A 19,880-nucleotide genomic window follows, 5' to 3' on the forward strand; every position below is an offset into this window, starting at 1 on the left:
AAAAATTATTATTGCCCATTGAGCCATAGAATCTATACTACTTCAACCGAAGTTCGCCTGTCAGTCGAAGTTGCACATTTAGACTCATAGAGCGCGATATTTACTTAAGTTGGAGATCGCTAGTTTGAAAACAGCCCTTACCTTCTGTTGCCTGCTGTTTTTACCAAGTTAATCAAATCGCACGACCTATATCATTATGTAGTCAATGCCGTCTCTTCTCCCTTCACCGGGCCCGATTCAAAAGCTTGTCGCTGGCTTGAGTCTCTGGGACGAGATGCTACGCTCACACCGGGGGACAATATACCTCGTAATGCAAAGGTAAAACTTGTTTATCATGCTAACTGACTTATTTTGACATAGTCCGTTCTATATTGAAACGCTGTGATGAGGTTATGTTACTATGTTTACTAGCATGGAACAAATGACTATCGTCGTGGCAAGCTATGCGATAATTTCATGAATATGACTCTGGCTCCAGAGTGAAAAACTCAAAGCACAAAGACGAAATCCCCCATTATTAAACAGTCAAATGCACTTCATAGTTTTGAAGAAGGTGCATTTTAAAAGTAAGCTGTGTGTTCGTGCAGTTGGAGTGTACGCTAACTATCTGGCTCCTTAATGTGATTTGAAACACATAATTCAACACCTGTTACAATCTTTGTTAGAGTGTACGTTTACTAGTAAAATCTATGAACATTTATTTCCTAATTACAACATTTATCGCTACAAATCCGTGAATACTTTGTGGGCTGCCAGTCCTTTCTGTTGATTGCTGCTATCATCGACGTCTTTTGTCTTCATTCATTTGATAAAAAGCAACATTTGGTTTACTCCTTTGTCTGTCTGTACAACCGCACAGCAAGATATGACCATTTTATAAGATAATCGATTAGATAAAGGACTTTACGCTGTACCAGATTCAATGGTTACAATACAGGCTAGTGGCTCTTTTGCCGTCCAGCGTCCCGTAGGGGGCGTTCCCATGAGGGCTGTGACGTCACGTGCAAAAAGTCAATACTGAGTTTGGTCTTTTACCTCTAATCTTGCAGAAATAGGGATGGAAGATTTTTTTCTTCTGTTTTTCCATACTATATGTGCTCAGTGTGCCTTGTATTCTTACAAAAGTATAATATTTCAGGATGCCTATTTGTTGTATAATTAATGTTGTTAGTTTGAACTTGCACTATTTTAATTTGACTTTTGTGTGTTTGTTATTGATAGTGCACGTTGTTCAATAAAGCATTTTTAAAAACTACTACATTTTGTGACGACGTAGCCTTCTAACATGGAAGTTGTTTTTATTATGTCTATCATTTGGAAATCAGCATTCATGTAAATTGTAATAACACTTACAACAATCGCAATTATTATTATTTTTTTTTACCATATCTATTATTTTTACAACCAAAGGAGAGAGTAAGATCAAAGAAAAGACTCCCCCTATCTTGCGCGCCACATGGTACATCCCGGTCTCGGTTCCATTCCCCTCCCTTCTGCCTTCAATGCCCTCCATCTCCCTGCGTGCTGTCATTTTCGTAAATTAAAGGCATTGTGACACCCAGAGACTGCCGTGGTCCTTCCATCGTTCAATTGGTATAGTAATTGCTGGGAAGCAGCAGGAGAGGTACGTAATGTCCATTTCGTCTCATTAGACAACAGCATATATTAACATGTACTGCTGTAAAACGTATTTGCATTGACAAGTGCAAGCTTCGTGCATTTTTAGTAAATATGTATTGATGTTTGTTCAGTGGGCTCTGCAACTTTCACTGATACCCTAGCAGTCACGTAGCACTTATTTTTCACCTCCATCTTGTCCTCTATTTGTAGGCCCTATGACTCATGAAGTTTGACAGATAAAAAACGCAGATATCTGCATTGCATTGCAGCTGGATTAGATCTGATCTGACTGGAATTAATGCATATTCAGCCGTAGATGATGAATAGGCTCTGCAGAGCAACAGTAGTATTGTAGTATGCTAGTCATCCTGGTAGCTATGGTTTTGAAAAGGAGGCAGTAGTGGCACATTTTCACCAAAGCGTTATGTCATAGCTGCTTTGACCAAGATACTAACAATGTATAAAGCTCATACCTCCTAATGCACCCATCCAAGTAAGTGATCGTTCGTCAAGGTCATATGACTGCTAGTGCTATACAGTGATTGAGTTTTAAACCTTGTGCATATTTCTGTGTTTCCTCATTTAGTAAATATCATGTGAATTCTGAGCCCAAATAAATGGGATTATTTACCTGTGTCTGTTTGCTATGTTTTTTTTTTGTGAAACAGCACAGAGCCTAGCAGCAGCACAAACAAGCCTACACTTCCGTCCCAGAATCCATGGAAGCCAAGGCCAAGTCAGCTCCTGCGCCCAAAGGGCCATCAAAAGCAGAGAAAAAGGAGCCAGCAGCTCCACGTAAAGCTGAACCTGCCCCCGCAACCCCAGAGCCAGAGATTCCTCTTCCCCAGGATGGGGGGGCAGAAGGTGATGCCGGTGATGGGACTGCGGGCAGCTGCACAGACTCTCTGGAGCACCTGAAACCTTTCCTCGTCGGTGGTGCTGTAATTGCAGTTGGAGCCATTTTGATCGGGGCGATCCTACTGGCAAGGAGAAATTAAAATCATAATCTCAAAGAATAAACTCAATGTAAAATTGGTTCACAATTAATCATGGGTGATTTTGAAGATGGGGAGTTTTGCTCTTTTTTTTTTGCCTAGCAAACGTATATATATATATATATATATATATATATATATATATATATATATATATATATATATATATATATATATATATATATATATATAAATATAACAACTCAAAACAAGTGTAAAGTTTTATTACAAATATTGTATGCATGACTTTTGAATTTAAAATCTGTTAAAACTACACCATAGTGCTTAACATAGAAGACAAAAAACTCTCTAAGGTAGCGTTTATATCTGCTTTCTATTATTTGCCCAAATGTTGAGTGACATCAATGACCCATGTTCACTTTCCAAAGAGCTCCAGAAAATTGTGCTTCTGGATTAGAAAGTTATTTCATTCACTTTATCTTTTCTTGGAAAGAGTAGACATGCATGGAAAAATGTTATATGATCATTTGACAAAAGAGTAAGGGATTTGGAATGCTGAGGTTTATGACAACCATGTGGGGGAATATTTGTGTGTATATGGCAGACTAGTGTTTTGTTTTGTTAGGGTAACCCTTTTGTGAGGTAGATTGTGGAATAAGAATGATTTTTATTTTACAATCAGATGATGCGACAAATCAATAGCCCACCATCTGCAAATATTCTGCATCAATATGTTTACTTCTTATCGTCTTCATTGTTGACTGGCAAACCAGTCATTAGGGGCCCGGTATCAAGTTCAATGCCTGCAGTTGAATCGTGCGTCATTACACTGTGCTTTGCTCCCTGTGTATTCCATCAAGAACAACCTTTGTTTTCAATACCTTATTAATAACTAAGTAGAGATAGGCACATTTAGAGTGCTAATGTAAAGGAAGTGGATTAGTCAAGTAGTCATTATTTCATGTCTGCACACGTTGCACCCATGCATGTGTTCCCAGCACTGTCTATTTACACAATAATGCTCTGTTTAAGAACAGACCACTTTTCTGTGGTTGCAAGTGAACGTGTTTGCACCATATTAGTCATCATAAATGTTGTGTGAGTGTACAGCAATGTATTCTACACCCCTAACACATCCCAACAATACAATGCCAAAACTAGAACCAACTTCACCTGACGTTGTACAAATCAGTGTACCAAAAATGTCTTCTTTTAATAATATCACAGCGTATAAATGCAATAATTCGGTAGGATTCCTCAGTTAGCACATTATGTTGTGCCGTAGCAAGTTATTTCACATAAATGATGATGTAATAGCATAGTGATGGTCAAGTATGATGTTTAATAAAATGACAAATGATGGTAGAGGTGATAGAAAGTATGTATTTATGGTGACTGTAATGATGGTTATGGTATATTTTTGATATATAAAAAAAACTCTTGGGTACTACCCTCTCCCCCAGTATACACAAAGAATGTGGTTGTGATGCAACCTTTATTAAAGGCAGTGAACCAACTCCAATCTGTTTTTCTCTGAGAGTTCAAAGTTAATGCAGATTTTGAAATAATATTTCATCTTTATTTAAAGTTGTTGCTGGCTTCCCTAAATTAATAATAAACGTAAAAATGTCTTTCTTGAACCCTTTGCATAAATATATATATTTTTTAATGTATGCATATATATATAAAATACAGTATATATTAAAGAAAGATTGTTATTTTACTTTAACAAAAATCAATTTTACATGAAAATATAAACATCTGAACATGTTTATATACAATACATAAATTCTGAACTAAATGCATAAGTGTATCGTTTGTATGTGGAATATTAAAAAAAATGTTGCTCTGAATGCAATTTAATTAAAACCCCTAGGCGGTATTGTGACCCGTTTTGGGCTTTTTGTTGGTTCTGACCAAGCCATTTCAAAATAAAATACTGCCCACGGGTTTTAAAAGAACAATGACCACTGTAAAAATGTCAGCCATTAACAAGGACAAAGGTCAAAGTAAGACACAAGAGTCGAATAATAATAAAAATAATAACAACCAACATTGTATTTACTATTCTTGGCACAGCCACGGACGTTGTAACTTTTATGTTGAAGTATGGTACCGGAAGTTTTTACTTTTATTTTTAATGACCTCTCCGGAAGTTTTTCTGTGAAACGACCAAAGAAATCTGCTGTTGTACTGTACAGCTCTTTGGTCACTATTTTTTTCCTACTTCGTTGGGCATACGGCAACTAGATCACTGCAGGTGAGTTAAATACGACTGTGACCGTTGTGCATGAATGTTAGTAGATCGTAAACTCCTGTATAGAGAAAAAGTAAACTAACCACGTTTTGGTGCTAACGTCGTGGCCAACCCACGGGCATTTGTTGTTAGCTGAACATGAGCTAGTCAGTAACTCGCGCTAAAACATTTGACTATGGTAGACATTACAAATACAGTATTTTTGACGTCGCGATTTTTTTTTAAAGACCATGTTAATTTAAAAGGAATGAATGGGGTATTGATTTAACTGAATTTACAATGTACGTTGCCGTAAAAAAAATTACCTTCTCAAATTCTTCGTTTATTGCATAGTTTGCACACTCATGCGAGCTCACAATTGGAAATACAGTATGAAGACCAACTAAGATACCCCAAGTGAAACATACAATGTAGTTTGAAATTTTGTTATGGGACAAAAGTAAAGCTATCGTCCGATGTAGAAAAAGTACTGCAATGCAATGTAATGCAAATGCTTTTTCTTTACACGGTGAAAGTAAACGGCGTACTGCTTTTGCCTGTGACTAACAAGCAAACTAGGCAGATTGCTATAGTAGTTAAACAACATTTCATCACATTTTGAAATTAAAATTTCCTCAAAAATCAAATTACAATGATCCAAAGTCCAATGCTTTTTAATGAGCGGAAAGCTTTCTTTCACTGCCAGTTTGACTTGTGATGTTAGCTCGGAATTGTCAGTAGAACCACTCTGACAAAATCAAGTCAGCCACAATATCTCAAAATGCTGAGATAAAATGCCACCAATGAAAAAAGAAAACATCAAGAATAGATGAGAAGTAATTAGGCAGTGGATATTTTGCTATGGCTGGCTCTGATTGGTTAATCGCGGTACGAGTCATGTACTAGGCGTGGTTCATTTCAAAGTGGATGTTTTGCCATGACTGGCAACTCGCCACTGTGTACTTGCTCGTGGCATAATGTTAAAGTGCTCAACCTGTAAGTGCAAAGTTACGGGTTCGAGTCTTGCTTTTCATTTTTTTTTTTACCTTTAAATAATAATTGACAACAGCCTATATGGTTGGATTACGATTAAAATGGTAATCTCAACAACAGTTTGAAAGTTATGTTTTGGGTTAGGCTGGAAATGCAGATAGCAGTCTATCTTTGGTGGCAAAGCAAAATGAAAACTTGATGAAAAGACACATAAAGGGGTGAAGCGAGCCAGGAACCACGCCTACTGCATGACTTGGTCCGGCGATTGCCCAATCAGAACTGTTCACGGCAAAATAGCTAGCAGGAGAGTTGCTGGTCACGGCAAAATATCCACTGCCTTTTTATTTTGTTTTGCCACTGAAGATAGGCATAAATTGTAGTTAAAAAAAACAACAAAACGCAGGATTGAAACTTGTGACCCCGGACTTTGGGGGTGGCTGCCTTAACGATTATGCCCCGGGTTAGTACACATTGACTGACGGATAATTTGTGTGATTCACAGCAAAATAATGCTAAGTGACTTGTCGTTCTCGCGTGATTCATCGCAAAATAGCGCTAAGTGCCAAGTTGCCTGTCACGACTCATGGCAAAATACCTACGAAAAAAAAAAAAAAAACTGACATCATACCTCTCCAAACGATGCAGTAGTTTGAAGTACAGCTTAACACCACCAAAATGTCACTTTTCAATAAATCTTATTTTTTAGACAGAATCCTTGCCGCACTGATCTTACACTAGATCTTAGATTGAATGTACCTAACGAGGTGTCCATTGTAGACCTTCCACCTAAAGTCCTCTTTGAAGTTTGGAATTGAGAAAGGTGTGCATGTCTCTAGGTGTCTTGAAAATGATCATCCCGGTGCGGTGCTTCACATGTGGAAAGATCGTGGGTAACAAGTGGGAGATGTACCTTGGTTTGCTCCAGGCAGAGTACACTGAAGGGTAAGTAAGAAAGTTACGGTATTTTATTTGCAAATGGGTCAAATGTTGTCTATGCTTAACTATGTGATAGGATCATTTACAGCCCGTTTGGGAAGGGGAATGTTAATCGAACCTTTTTCTCTCACCTATTCAGTGATGCTCTTGATGCCCTGGGCCTGAAGAGATACTGCTGTCGAAGGATGCTCCTGTCTCATGTGGATCTTATTGAGAAGTTATTGAATTATGCCCCCCTGGAAAAGTAATGGCAACCAGCCTCCTTTAATAAGCGAGTGCACTTTATTAGGTTTCCTCTGGTTTATTTTGATGCAAAAAGAAAACAATGTTGCTTTGACCACAATACTTTAGATTTTTTTCTTTTTTAAATAAAGCTGATGAATGTCACATTGCCTTTTTTTCATCAAAGTGGACTTACACACAAGAAAAGGATGGGCATCAGATCAATCGATAATTATAAATAGACATTTAAACCCATTTTTAAAAGAAATTAAGTTTGTTGTAAATTTTGCAAAATATACCACTCAGACTGATGAAACCTAAAGGCAAGTTGAATACATTTGAGATTTAAGCATCTGGATAAATTTCTCGCCAGGAATTGTTGGACTGGAGTTAATTTTCTTACAGTCGGCTTGTGTATGAATTTGCATGTCTGGTATGAAGACCTCAACTTCCAGTGCTGCTTTTTCTTCCATTCTTTTGTGGAACAGCATGTTTGACAACAGAAGTGACTAAAAACTAGTGTTCCGATATCGGCAGAGGCCCTGATACTGCATTAAAACAGTGGCATCGGTGAGTACTTACAAGTAACATGCCGATTCCATTCATTCTGACGCTAATATAGGACTTCGGATGCAGCATCTTGTGTCTTGCTCATGGCTAGACATTCACTGATGTGTGACATGTTCACTGCATGTCGAGCTAAGATATCCTATTGGCCCTTGAATGCTCTGAACCAATGGCAGGACAGCTTTTTCATGTTGAGGAAAAAAAACATTGGGCATTAGCCGATACTGCAAAGCTGGGTATCGGAACAACACTACTAAAAACAATTGGAATTGAATTAATTTACGCCGGGGCAAGAAAAAAAAATCTATCTTACAACAAGCATAACACATTCAGATGTTTGGGGGATTGTTTTATATTACAAAAGACAACAATGACATGTTAAATACACTTAAATGTGTCTTGCACATGCAAGGATTCTAATCTGAATGACTACACAGTATTTCCTTCGAACAATTCAAAAGCTCCTTAAGAGCAGAATGAAGAAACTATACAGGCTCCTGGAGATACATCTTTAGTCTTTTTATAAGGTTGTGTTGGAACAAAACGCTGTAACCTTCGTGCATGTCAACGGGAGTCTAAAAGGAAATTAGCATACTTTATTAAAAAAAAACCAGTTTGCTTAAAAAGAAAGAAAGAAAGGGTTAAGCCCCTTCAAAATTGTTTCAGCATAATGCTTAAAACATTTCCTCAATGTTACACTCCCAATTTTTCAAATTAATTAAATTTAACTTAACTCTGGGTCTTCCCTATCTTGATACATTTTGATTCTCAAAGGCACAATATAAAGCTTTGGACCTGACAAAGCGGTTCAGAGACCAAACCAAACGAGGTATAGGAACTTAGGAGACTTAAGCTCTTAACAGCTTCAGAAGTTTCTTTGACAAAGTGTTTTTTGGTCCAATATACTTGGTGAAATTTGAGGCTGGCGACGGTCATTATTTTTAATAAGGTGGACTCAAATGAAGGTTTGCAAAGATTACCAAGAGGTAGATGGACCAGAGTTAAATTTCATGTCAAAGCAAATTATCTAAATTAATTGACATTTCATTTCATTTCTTGTGCCAAACATTTCAAACTCTTATTTTTTTTTTTAAATATTGAATACAGTGTCCAAATCTTCAGGTAAGAAAATTAAACAAATAAGCATAAAGACAAAAATGTGAAAATTGAAGGGGTGCAATACTTCCAGAAAGCACTTGTACAAAGCTAATCATTGGTGGCATATCATTCATTACATGTTGCAATTAGCAATTTCAAGTGACATCTTGACATATCCAAATTGAATGCAATCATCATAATGTACAGGCGGGCGTACCAGTTGGTCAATGTTGGTTTTGACGGCGGTCCAAGTGTGACATTTGGCTCACGAGGATGTGCTGGGAACAATCTTACCAAGTCAGCGATAGCGTTCTCTGTAATCTCTGTGCCTGTCCCGTGAACGCTCCCGGTTCCTCTCTCGACTCCAAGAACGTTCTCTGTGCCTTCGAGATGTCCCGGCACCTTCCCAACGCGGTGAACCTTCTCTGTGGCGCTCCCTTTCTCGCTCCCGATCTCTGTCCCGCTCTCCAGAATGGTTGCCACTCCTAGGGCTGCTTGATTACCAAGAAAATATTCATCACGATTATTTTGGTGGCAATTGAAATCACGATTAGGGCGATCATTTATTTTTGGGCTACAAAACAAGAAAATGTTTAAACGTAAAAAATATTTAAAAAAATTAAATTATTTGAAACTATAATTCTGCAAGTTCCTTTTGGACAAAACAAAATTTATTAAATTTGTTTTTTGTGTGCAAATGAATTTGTATTCCTTCTCATGTTTGCTTCAGTTTCCATTGTGTGGGAATCTTTGAATGTCTCACGATTCTATTCCGATTTTTGGGTGTGCGATTTGATTCAGAATCAATTTTCGATTCGAAATGATTTGATTGACAATGATTTTTGATTCAATTTGAAAGTTACAGTATTTTATTTGCAAATGAGCAGAGAACCACTGTTGTACATCATGCATGCTCCAGATGAGTATAAAGAGCCCTGACTTTTTTTTTTAACTGTGACTGCGCCTATCAACTCGTATCTTCCCTTTAGTGTGGAGTGTTTGGGGCGAAAACTCCACAGTTTTGGTGAAAAGGGTGAGAAATAAAAATTTTGCTCGTGAATATTTGTTGACGGGCGCTCACTCGTCGTGGTTTGTGTAGAAGACCATATAAATGTATAATAAAAAGATATGGACACATGCTGTATAAGGAAGACGAAGAACTCTCATGAAACGCGCAACTTATACGGAGTTAAATAAATGTAAAATTGTTTGCAAACATACGTGCGAAGCTTCAGTGCTGGGAAAGTTGATTTTCTGAAGTTCAGCTCACAAATTTTTAAAATGAAATAGTTCAGTTAAAGGTTCATAACGGAACCCAAGTTCATTGCGCCAAAAATGAACGAGTTCATAGTTCTATTGAGGTCATCTTAAAAAAATGTTGGTTCTAAAATAGCCAAGTAATTTAAATGATCTTCATATATTGATAAATGACAACTTTCTTATCACTTCATGTCTAACCCTTTGGACCCTATTTTCATGCCCAGCTCAAGTTTAGCGCAAAGTGCAGTCTTCCTTTTTTGGGGTATTTTGCGAGACTTTGCACAAAAAAAAATTGTGCGAAAGGGCGCTTTGTTTTTGTGCTCGTCGTGAGCCCTTGTGGGATGGAACACAGCTGACTCCCGGCCGATGGATAGCTTTGTGAACCTGGCGATACGATACGTGCCTCCATAAAATAGGTTACCTTAGTTTGTGTTGAACACAAAAGTGCATATATTTTCAATGTATTGAAAAAAAAAAGCATGAAGTTTGCTTACAATTGAAACATGATCTGAACAATAAATTAAGAGACGATGACGGTGGTTCAAAAATCTTGCTGGCCATTTTTCTCATTGGAGAGCAGATTCCGTTGTAGCCTATTGTGCAGGTGCAAAGGGGCTGCACTAATACATGAAAGTACGTTAAAAACGTATGTAACTGCTGTGCTATTAAATGATGTTATTTATTATGCATTGACCTTTAAGAATGTTTTGATAGGTGACTGCCCATGGGATAGTTCTGCATTAGGCGTTCCCTTCAAAAAAATGACATTGGAACAGAAATTTGACTTCAGCAATGGGTCAACTTCATAATTGCCACTCACAAAGTTATCAATTGCAATTTTTTTCCACAGAACATTCACACTTTCTACATATTTGTGTGCAATTCAGCCCAAGTCTGTATGCAATTTTGGTATGAGGCATGCTAACGCTAACCAACCTGTAGCCAGAGTTTCCCTGGATGGACACCAGGCAGTCTTTGAGGGAGGTGACGAGAGCTTGGCAACGCTCGTCCCTGTACACGCTGGACTGCTTGATGATGGCAATCGCCGTCAACAGGGTTTCCATAGCCACTCTCAGGTCTCCTGTGATTGCAAACATTGGTGCAGTTTGCAAAAAAATTGTATTCATTCAAGACAGGCTAAAATATGTCGTACAAACATATTTAGGTTTGAAAAATGTTGGGAAACGACCGAGTCACCAACATCCAGCTGAAGTATACATTTTATACTATGTTGCCTCAAGATTCATATTGGACTTATTTTTTTCCTCAAATTTTCAGCCAATCACAATGGAATCGGGTGCACTTACCAGTTGTTGCACCCGTCACAGCCTTGGTAATGGCGCTGCTCGCCACAGCTCGATTTCTGTTCAACAGTTCTTCATAATCTCTCTCCCCCCTGAGATGTTTGCAAAGTACAACGATATTTATACATTGGCAGACGCTGGTGATATTATCAAGATGATCAATTAATAATGCAAATAGTAAGACATTATTCCACAGCTAGAATTAATTATGGTTGGGAAAAAAAAGTTTGAAATTGCTCGCATCCTCACTTTTGTTGACCATAAGCATGACTCCTATGTCTGTCTTGTGCTGGGGCGAAGTAAGCTGGATTTATATGCAGACTTGGAGGCGGATGGCTCGGCGCATTGAAAGGTGGAGGTGGAAACAGATGCGGCGGAGGGATGTTGGGTGGCACAGGTGGGAAGGGAGGGGGTGGCTGGCTGGGGAATGGGCTGGAACGTGGGGGAAATATGTTTCCAACCGGATGTGATGGCAAGTTAGGGGGTATACTGGGAGGACTGGAATCAGACGACAATGACGAGGACATCTGCGAATCGGTGTCCTTAGAATTACTGCGCATTGGGAATCCTGTGAAGAGAACATTGGTTTTGGGAGTCAAGCTAACATTTGCAACACGATGAATGTGGCTGTGTGAAAATGGTGGCACTCTTACGTTTATTGGCGACATCCTCAAACACACTTAAGTTTTGATAGGTGGCAAAACGGCAGTCTATGCTTTCTCCATCCAGAGTACATCGGGGGATTTTCTCCAACAACGTTTTTAATGAAGTTTCAGAAGTCACCACCATCTTGGCATAGCTGTAATAAAGAGGTGAAGATATACATCAATCCAAAGTCAAGTCCCTAACCCGTATCAGCATACAGCAGCTTTTTAACATTTTCAAATAAAGGAAAAAGTCACTTACCCTCTTGATTGGCCATTTGCTTTGTTCTCCGCAAACTTGATTTCATTAATATCCCTCACCCCTAATTTCTGGGCCATGTGCAGGAGGTCCTTATCAGATGTCCACTAAATGGTATAGGATGTGAAGGGAAGAGAAAAACATTTGGCTACTTTACAGCACGGGTCTACAACAACTAGTTGGCAAACCTTGGTCACCAAAGGGTGTGCATAAAGTCTCTTTTGTTTTATAACCGTTCAATGCACAAACATCTTGCCTTTTTTTAACGGCAGATTATTACAAAAATACCACATACTGTAAACGTAGTCTGAGCTAGCTCTTGATGTGTGAACACAAGAATACATGCGTGAACTCCTGGATTTAGTAACTAGTTGACCCGCCTTTGGCTGCAATAACCTCAACCAAAACATTTGCTGTAGCTTCAGATCAGATGTGCAAAACGATCAGGATGAATTTTGGACCATTCCTAGTTACAAAATTGCTGCAGTTCCGCATGATTACTGAGATGTCTGGTGTGAATAGCTCTTCGAGTATATAGGACCAAAATTGCCAAAATTCTCAATAAATAAATGACTAAACGTGAAAATAAAAAAGTATATAAAAAATATAATCGAAAATTAAATCCCAAAAAATAAATATAAATGGAAATAAAAACAACAAAATCCATATGTATACATAAATAAATAAATTTGTAATGAATTATATTTTTTATATTTGTTTTTATTTTCACTTTTAGTCATTTATTTATTTTTAATTTTGGCAGTTTTGGTCCATACTGCCAGGTCGAAATTCAAATGAGGGGGCGGTCCTAAGCGTGTCTTGGGTTGGACTCCGCCGTTGCAAACTACCTTTCATTGACCGAGTGAGCTCTAAAATGCCCTTCTTAAAAATATTTGGGCACCGGTAAATAAAAACAGCTTCTTTTTTTTCATTCAACACATTCTATTTCATTTTAAACTAAATATTAAATATTTGGTACATTAAGAAACGTGTACCATGTTAAGTTTAAATAAACAAATATTGACATTCTTCTTGTTTGGATTCTTCTTAGCATGTCATAGTGTCCCATCACTGGTGAGCTATTTTTAGAACATACCATACCCCTGGTTACTCATTGTCCTTGGAGACACGCTTGCACCTACACATGTATGCACACTTATTTATTTATTTTAAGGACAATAAGCGTCTCCCCTAATCCCCCCGCCCCCTTCCACCTCTCTCCATTCTTCCCTCCTCCATGCAAGACTACTCGTGCACTCGCTGTAGAAGGAGAAGAAAGTTCATTGAAGGCAATTAACTTCACAAGTTTTGTAAACAGGAATTGTTTAAATGTCCTTGTGCACGTTGTGATCATTGTGTCTGATCTGCAACTACAAGAAATGTTTGGTTGAGGAAGGCGTGCCAACCTGTTGTTAAATCCAAGCCTTCACTAAGGGTCCACTACTTTCCCCTCACTGTTTTGTGAATGATTATTTTCAATACAAATATGGAAAAAAAATCAGTAGTATTACTTTTAGCATACTATGTTTGGTTGTTTATACTTGCTATTTTGATGACGATCAGACTACATTTTATGACCAATTCATGCAGTAATGTAAAAGTCCAAAAGGGTTCACATACTTTTTCCTCTCACTGTACAAAACTCTTAACTGCCATGTATCAAGCATGTACTCAAACTGAAACATAAAGGAATCAATGCCTCCTCTTTACGTAGGAGTGTTTCCACTTTCGAACAGGACTATCTGTTCAACAGTGAAGAGACTGAAATAAAATGTGTGGACTTTTAAATATATCTACTCAGTACTAATCTTAATATACTGTATATGCATGATGTACAACTCACCCAAGAGAAATTCCCTATATATAATGAGAATCTTCGTGACTGGTTTGTGTCCTTTTCATCTGCTTTCTCCGTGGCTACTTTATCATCCACTGTAGTTGGCGTTACCCTGCCAGCATCTGAATTGAAAGTGGTTTTCTTGTCTTGATCAACTGAGCCAGAAAGTACAGCATCATCGTAGAGGTCGTTGGCCTCATCGAGTTTGTCCACATCCTGTGGTCAGATTAAAATAACAAAACAAATGAACAAACATTGCAGGAATACTTGCATTGTAAATAATAAAATAAAAATAATAATAAGTAATACATTGTACACGAGCTTTAGCATTTTCCTAAACATTCTGGGATACGAAGTGACGATATAAGACACCAAAAGGAAACGAAATTGAAATTTGAGAATGTTTTTGACTCATAGAAATGTTTATGCACACCAAAGTCAGCGCACTTGCAGTAAAGACTACAAGACCAAAGACTCACCTCGTCGTTTGGATTCGAGTCACCATACAAGTCTACGGTCGCCGTTTTGAATTCACTCGGTCCGGCTCCAGCCATCACGAGGGCCAGAGATCATTCAAAGGATGATGATGACGGTGATGCTGGTTCTATTTTTGCTTTTTCTGCTGGGGAGCTTCGATATGCACATTTACACTCGGTGGAGCATCAACGAAAAGCGAAAAATTGTGCTGGGCCAGTTTTATACTTTTGTTGACGTCGAACATTAGCTAACGTTAGCAAACGTTGGGACCGGATATATATAACAATGTATGTGCATCAGTATATAGGCGTAGCACAACAGAACGATGCCTGGTAAAATAAAGTTTAATGCAAACAATGCACAAGTCTTCCCACTGGTTATTTAGATTGATACAGTTTCGCATTGGGCCACTGACGCTAGTGTTGCTAACGTACCTGCCTGGTCATGTGTATCAGTTAAATGTTACCGGTTAGCAACATGAGAAACATTGGTTCCTATTCCTTCGTCGTATGTGAGGGGAAAATAATACAGTCATAGGTTATAATATACACATTGGAATGGATTTGATTAAAAAATGAACTTATACCAATTGATTTGTTCCTTCTATGAGTGACTTTGTATTTGAGAATGAGAACTTTACTGCGATAAACGCAACTGTTATATTAGTGACAATGCGTCACGTGTCTAGCGTGGGCCAATCACATGGTGTTTGACGAAAGGGGCGTTTCCAGTTTCCCTACCGGACTGCTGAGGTTAACGTACAGTCGTAACCAGCGAAGTCAAATGAAATGCTGTCCTCGGTTATTACGAAAAGAGTAAGTTATATACCGTATATATTTTGAAGTAATTCTGTTTCATGATCTGTCAGTTACTGTCTTTCGGGTGACGGTAATTTGAACCGATGTACTGTACTGTTTTTAAATATAATCCAAAATGTACGTTTTTTGTACATTATACTTATTTTTCATATACATATTTCTCATGTGCAGTATTGCACTAACACCTGTCTTATGTAGAGCTAGAATAGTTGGACAACAGTCAAGTTGTTGGACAACAGGCAAGCACGAGACATTATGCAACTCTCCTTTGCTGTGTTTTGTCATTGGCAACTGCGAGACAAACTGGCAAGAATATTGATTGTTTTTCCACTTCCCACAAAACGTAGCACCTATATTTATAGACTAAACGGATTAGTACCTTATTTGCAACATATCGTTCAACTTGTAAAAAAAACTCAAATGTAATTATTTTATTGTGTTTTTACATCAGCTGGTGACAGGGATCTGCCAGACAGCATGCAGACCTGCAATCACTGGCCTGCTCCCGACCCGTTGTTACCGTGGCGATGCACCTGATGATGCCAGGACTGACCTGATTGAGATCCCCTTGCCCCCTTGGGAGGAAAAGCCCGGAGAGTCCATTGACATCAAGAGACGGCGCCTGCTCTACGAGAGCCGCAAAAGGGGCATGTTGGAGAACTGCATATTGCTCAGGTTGGAAAAGAATCCATCCATCCAATAAATTAACCAAATGTGCATGTTTTTGGAATCTGGGATAAAACCAGATTACATAAAGTAAAAAGATACATCATGCAGGCGATAGATTGTTTAGGTCAGTGGTTCTCAACCACAGTACTCGAGTACCCCTATCCAGCCTGTTTTCCATGTCTCCCACGAGCAACACAGGTGTTTCTAGCGATCAGCAAGCTCTGCCTGAAGCCTGATAATGATCCTCAGCTGTGTTGGGTGGGGAGACATGGAAAACAGGCTGGATAGGGGTACTCGAGGACCGGGGCTGAGAACCAGTGGTATAGGTGACTGTGACATACGAACATGTTTTCATGATTTTCTCTCCCCTTGCAGCCTTTTTGCTAAACGCTACCTGAATACGATGAGTGAGACCCAGCTGCAACAGTATGACAGGCTAATCAACGAACCAAGCAACGACTGGGACATCTACTACTGGGCAACAGGTGAAAAAAATATATATTTTCAGTGCTGTCTTTCTTTCCTGAAATGTGATATTGTCTGAGCTTGTAATGCTCTGAACACACAAATGTGGAGCTTTTTTTGTGGGATTTGCTGTAGGAGTAAGATTGAACCTCTTAAATTTTTTCCATGGAAGAATTAGTCTTTTTCTGTGATAAATTGTCCTAAAGTTATTAATTATGTCTGTCACTCTCAACATGTTCATTTCACGAGACAACAGTGTGAACGTAGCGCAATGTTTGTGAAACAATACAAACCAAAATAACAACCACACCACCATGAACCTGATTTAATTTAGCATGTCAGCTTGTTATGAAGCAATATTAGGGATTTACTGTACACACAAAAAGGAGATTAAGCCAAAGTTTTACAAAAATAAAGTCATACAGTATATTGAGACAATAATTTAAAGATTAGTAAAGACCGTTTTTTCTTCTTCTGAGATTATGACTTTGTCATGATCTGTGTTTTGTCTATTTCTGTCAATGTCTCGTCAAGTTTTGTCATGTTCACCTGCGCTCGTCATCCCGGTCCCTCGTGTCATCCAATCATCTCCCTCAGCCATGTGTGTGTTGTCCAGGTGCCTGTCATTGTCTCGTTAGTGTGTGTATTTATGTTGTATTCGAGGAAGGTGGGAAGTTGGAAATATCCCACTTGGAATCTCCCAGTACTGACCTCAAAGTGTTCAAAACAAATGAAAACAACCAAGATGGCTGGTTCCAATAAATTGTTTGTTGTTCTAGTTAACACAGCAAGTTGAAATCACGTTGGGTTATGTAAAGGTTTTTTTTCCCCGAATAACTAAATTAATGTGATAATAGTGTAAATTATATTTTGCCATTCACGGTTCACCATTGTCGAGTGACGTCAGTTTTAAACCGGTCGGTGAAGTCGGGGTCCTTTTTTCTTTTTTTCTTTTTTACCTGACTTGGCAACTCAAGAGTTCAGAGGAGCATTCCTGTGCATGCGTCCTGTTATGAAGCCGGAACACACTGACTTCCCACTTTCCTCAAATGCAGCATTAGTTCCCTGCTTTCTTTCCGTCTTTGTCAGTTCATTGTCAATCTCATGTCCTGTCTGATTGGCTTTTGTTCTCAGTCTTGAGTCGAGTCATTTCCCCATATTTGTTTGCCACTTCAAATCTTGTTTTGGACTTTTTAGAATTTATGTTTTTGGATGCTTAATATCTGATTTGCCTTTTTGTTTAATTAAATTGCCTTTTTGAGCATACCTGCCTCACCTCCCTGCTTCCCTGCGTTTGGGTCCTCAGCCTCCATACAAATCTTGACAAATAAAGTCCCATTACAGTATTACAAAGGGAAGTGAAAGAATGAAGTGCAATTTATTATCTGCATAACGAAGAGTAATGTAGAGCCACTGGTGAGCTTGAGCCTATCACAAGTAACTTTGGGCGAGAGGCGGAGCACACCCTGATATGGTCAACAGCCAATCATATGGACAGTTTAGAGTCTTTAGTTACCCTAAGAAACATGTTTTTGGAATACCCAAATACAGAATACCCAAAGGGAATCGACACTAGCACGAAGATAAGATGCAAACTGTATACAGGAAAGCCAGAGCCCAGATCCAGTGCAACATTTGGGCACAGTGCTGCTATAGATAATCTTGTCAAGTTATTTATTATATGGATGGTTTCTTTCCCTCACTTCCTGTTTTGCTTACAGAGGCGCAGCCCACCCCGGATATTTACCAAGGAGAGATCATGGATATGCTGAAGGAGTTCACAAAGAATCGCAATCAGGAGCAGAGGTTGGATGCCCCCAGCTTGGAATACCTGGAAAAGGAAGGCTGAAGAGGCGACCAGACCCCCCCCTCCCGACTGGTCTACTGTACTTTATCATATCAGCTGTGTGCAATGTATTGTGGGCTTCAATACATTGATAACATTTTATTATTGTATTTAAATGTGCCTTGATATCTGAGGCTTATAAGTGAAGTTCTGAAAAAGTGTCACTTTGTTAGCTGGGAGTACATTTAGTTTAGATGAATATCAATATTCATTTTGCATAGAATTGAAATGATTTTGTTTTTGTGGTACAATTATGATGCATCAACCGCAAGCATGTTATTTAATAAATGTTGAAAATGTAAACGTTCTCTTGGTCCTCATTTTGGTGGGGGGGAATTATGAACAGTTCCAAATACCAGCCAGTGTTAGAACAAAACCTTGCACGTGAAATGAGGTGGAAGGAGGGCCGGATCTGGCCTGCATACCTTGAGTAATACAGTACTTTTTGTTTTTTTACTTGTAATGTTCATTTATATCCAGCAGATGGCGACAAGGTATTATCGAATACAAGCACTGTGGATGTGATGCAAATGTCTACAGTACTATAAATGGATACTAAGCACATATATTAACCATATCCATCTGCCATGCTTTTTACAAGTCAACCTGGCAATTTTGAATTATTCAAAGCACCCATATTTGATTTATCTGTATGATCATCTTCTAAGTTATCACACATGCTATCGTGCTCATATGGGTCATTAGGAGGCATTTTGCCTTCAGTGAGAGTAGACTACCTTTTTATTGCATCCTAAGCACCACTGAAATGGTCTTTCCCTTTAAAGCTCGTAATTGTGAGTTCCGAGGTATTTGAATATGCCTCCATACTCACATCCATTTCTTGTAACCCTCAATTGCTGAATAGAGGAGAAAAGACTTCAGGCCAGATGTGTATAGATGATTAAATTAGATCACGCCTGCTTGTGCATGCCCGTGGAATTATAATGTATACATAAATCAGACAAGGTGTTTTAATGGTACACAATAAACAGCACATGCCGAGTACAATTTGTATTATCTATGTCTTGATACAGATTTATTCTGTTAAATACATTATGGTGAAATTTGTTAGCAAAGGCTTTGATTTCTGTGAGGTTTCAAAATATGTATTTTATTTATTTATTTTTGCATCCGTCCATCCATTATCTACCGCTGATCCGGGGGGTTATTTTTACATTGTGATTTAAATTACGTAAACAGTTTTGACTGGGCTATGTCATTCAAACGTACTGCAAAGTCATTCAAATTTATTGATGAAAGTCAAATACCCTGTGGCATTATGGGAAAATGTAATGTTTTTAGCAATTAGCCTATGTTTTAGGATCACGTTCGAACAACGTAGCCCAGTTAAAAAGGTTGGCTCCACATTGGCAGTTCTATACTTCCGTACTTTGAACAGTAAGAAAATATATATTTTTTGGTCAGAATTCATAAAAACACCAGAAGATCACAAGAAGGATGAAATTACATGACCTGGAAATTGTATGAGGGGAAATGCTGATGTGCAAATGATATACAAAATAAATAAAATAAGCTTATCAGGGGTTTAACAAAATCCAGTTTGAACCAGAAAATGTGTTTTTAATTTAAAAGACACAAGTGTATTTAAGCAAACCGAATCAAGATCGTGTTTTGTAGGAGATATATAACTTAGAAAGAAATGGCACATTTAC

The 19,880-nt window shown here is 38.3% G+C and overlaps 3 protein-coding genes and 1 long non-coding RNA gene across 6 annotated transcripts; 3 read left to right on the forward strand and 1 right to left on the reverse strand.

Moving 5' to 3' along the window:
- Positions 1–1,457: 1,457 nt before the first annotated feature.
- On the forward strand, positions 1,458–4,093 carry LOC147177488 (uncharacterized). The gene is made up of 2 exons (XR_015094305.1): positions 1,458–1,624; positions 2,289–4,093. It is a non-coding gene; the product is annotated as an uncharacterized LOC147177488 (long non-coding RNA).
- A 628-nt stretch (positions 4,094–4,721) lies between these two features.
- polr2l (RNA polymerase II, I and III subunit L) lies at positions 4,722–7,128 on the forward strand. The gene is made up of 3 exons (XM_086071735.1): positions 4,722–4,836; positions 6,642–6,747; positions 6,881–7,128. The coding sequence occupies exons 2-3, from the start codon at positions 6,653–6,655 to the stop codon at positions 6,987–6,989; spliced, it is 204 nt and encodes a 67-aa protein (XP_085927861.1). The 5' UTR covers positions 4,722–4,836; positions 6,642–6,652; the 3' UTR covers positions 6,990–7,128.
- Positions 7,129–7,864: 736 nt separating this feature from the next.
- LOC147177490 (cleavage and polyadenylation specificity factor subunit 7-like) lies at positions 7,865–14,864 on the reverse strand. Of its 2 annotated transcripts, none has more exons than XM_086071732.1 (8): positions 14,412–14,864; positions 13,939–14,148; positions 12,099–12,202; positions 11,846–11,991; positions 11,442–11,760; positions 11,196–11,284; positions 10,825–10,969; positions 7,865–9,119 (listed from the first exon to the last, which is right to left on the reverse strand). In XM_086071732.1, the coding sequence occupies exons 1-8, from the start codon at positions 14,484–14,486 to the stop codon at positions 8,927–8,929; spliced, it is 1,281 nt and encodes a 426-aa protein (XP_085927858.1). In that variant the 5' UTR covers positions 14,487–14,864; the 3' UTR covers positions 7,865–8,926. The 2 variants fall into 2 exon arrangements, with proteins under 2 accessions (XP_085927858.1, XP_085927857.1); XM_086071731.1 differs by having other exon boundaries at positions 7,865–9,122.
- sdhaf2 (succinate dehydrogenase complex assembly factor 2) lies at positions 14,352–18,510 on the forward strand. 2 transcript variants are annotated; one of them, XM_086071734.1, is made up of 4 exons: positions 14,352–14,429; positions 15,679–15,902; positions 16,272–16,381; positions 18,083–18,510. In XM_086071734.1, the coding sequence occupies exons 1-4, from the start codon at positions 14,352–14,354 to the stop codon at positions 18,208–18,210; spliced, it is 540 nt and encodes a 179-aa protein (XP_085927860.1). In that variant the 3' UTR covers positions 18,211–18,510. The 2 variants fall into 2 exon arrangements, with proteins under 2 accessions (XP_085927860.1, XP_085927859.1); XM_086071733.1 differs by lacking the exon at positions 14,352–14,429 and adding an exon at positions 15,140–15,224.
- Positions 18,511–19,880: the final 1,370 nt, after the last annotated feature.

The sequence above is a fragment of the Leptonotus elevatus genome, chromosome 3 (assembly GCF_054856555.1).
Source record: "Leptonotus elevatus isolate MCC_2025b chromosome 3, RoL_Lele_1.0, whole genome shotgun sequence".
NCBI lineage: Eukaryota > Metazoa > Chordata > Actinopteri > Syngnathiformes > Syngnathidae > Leptonotus > Leptonotus elevatus.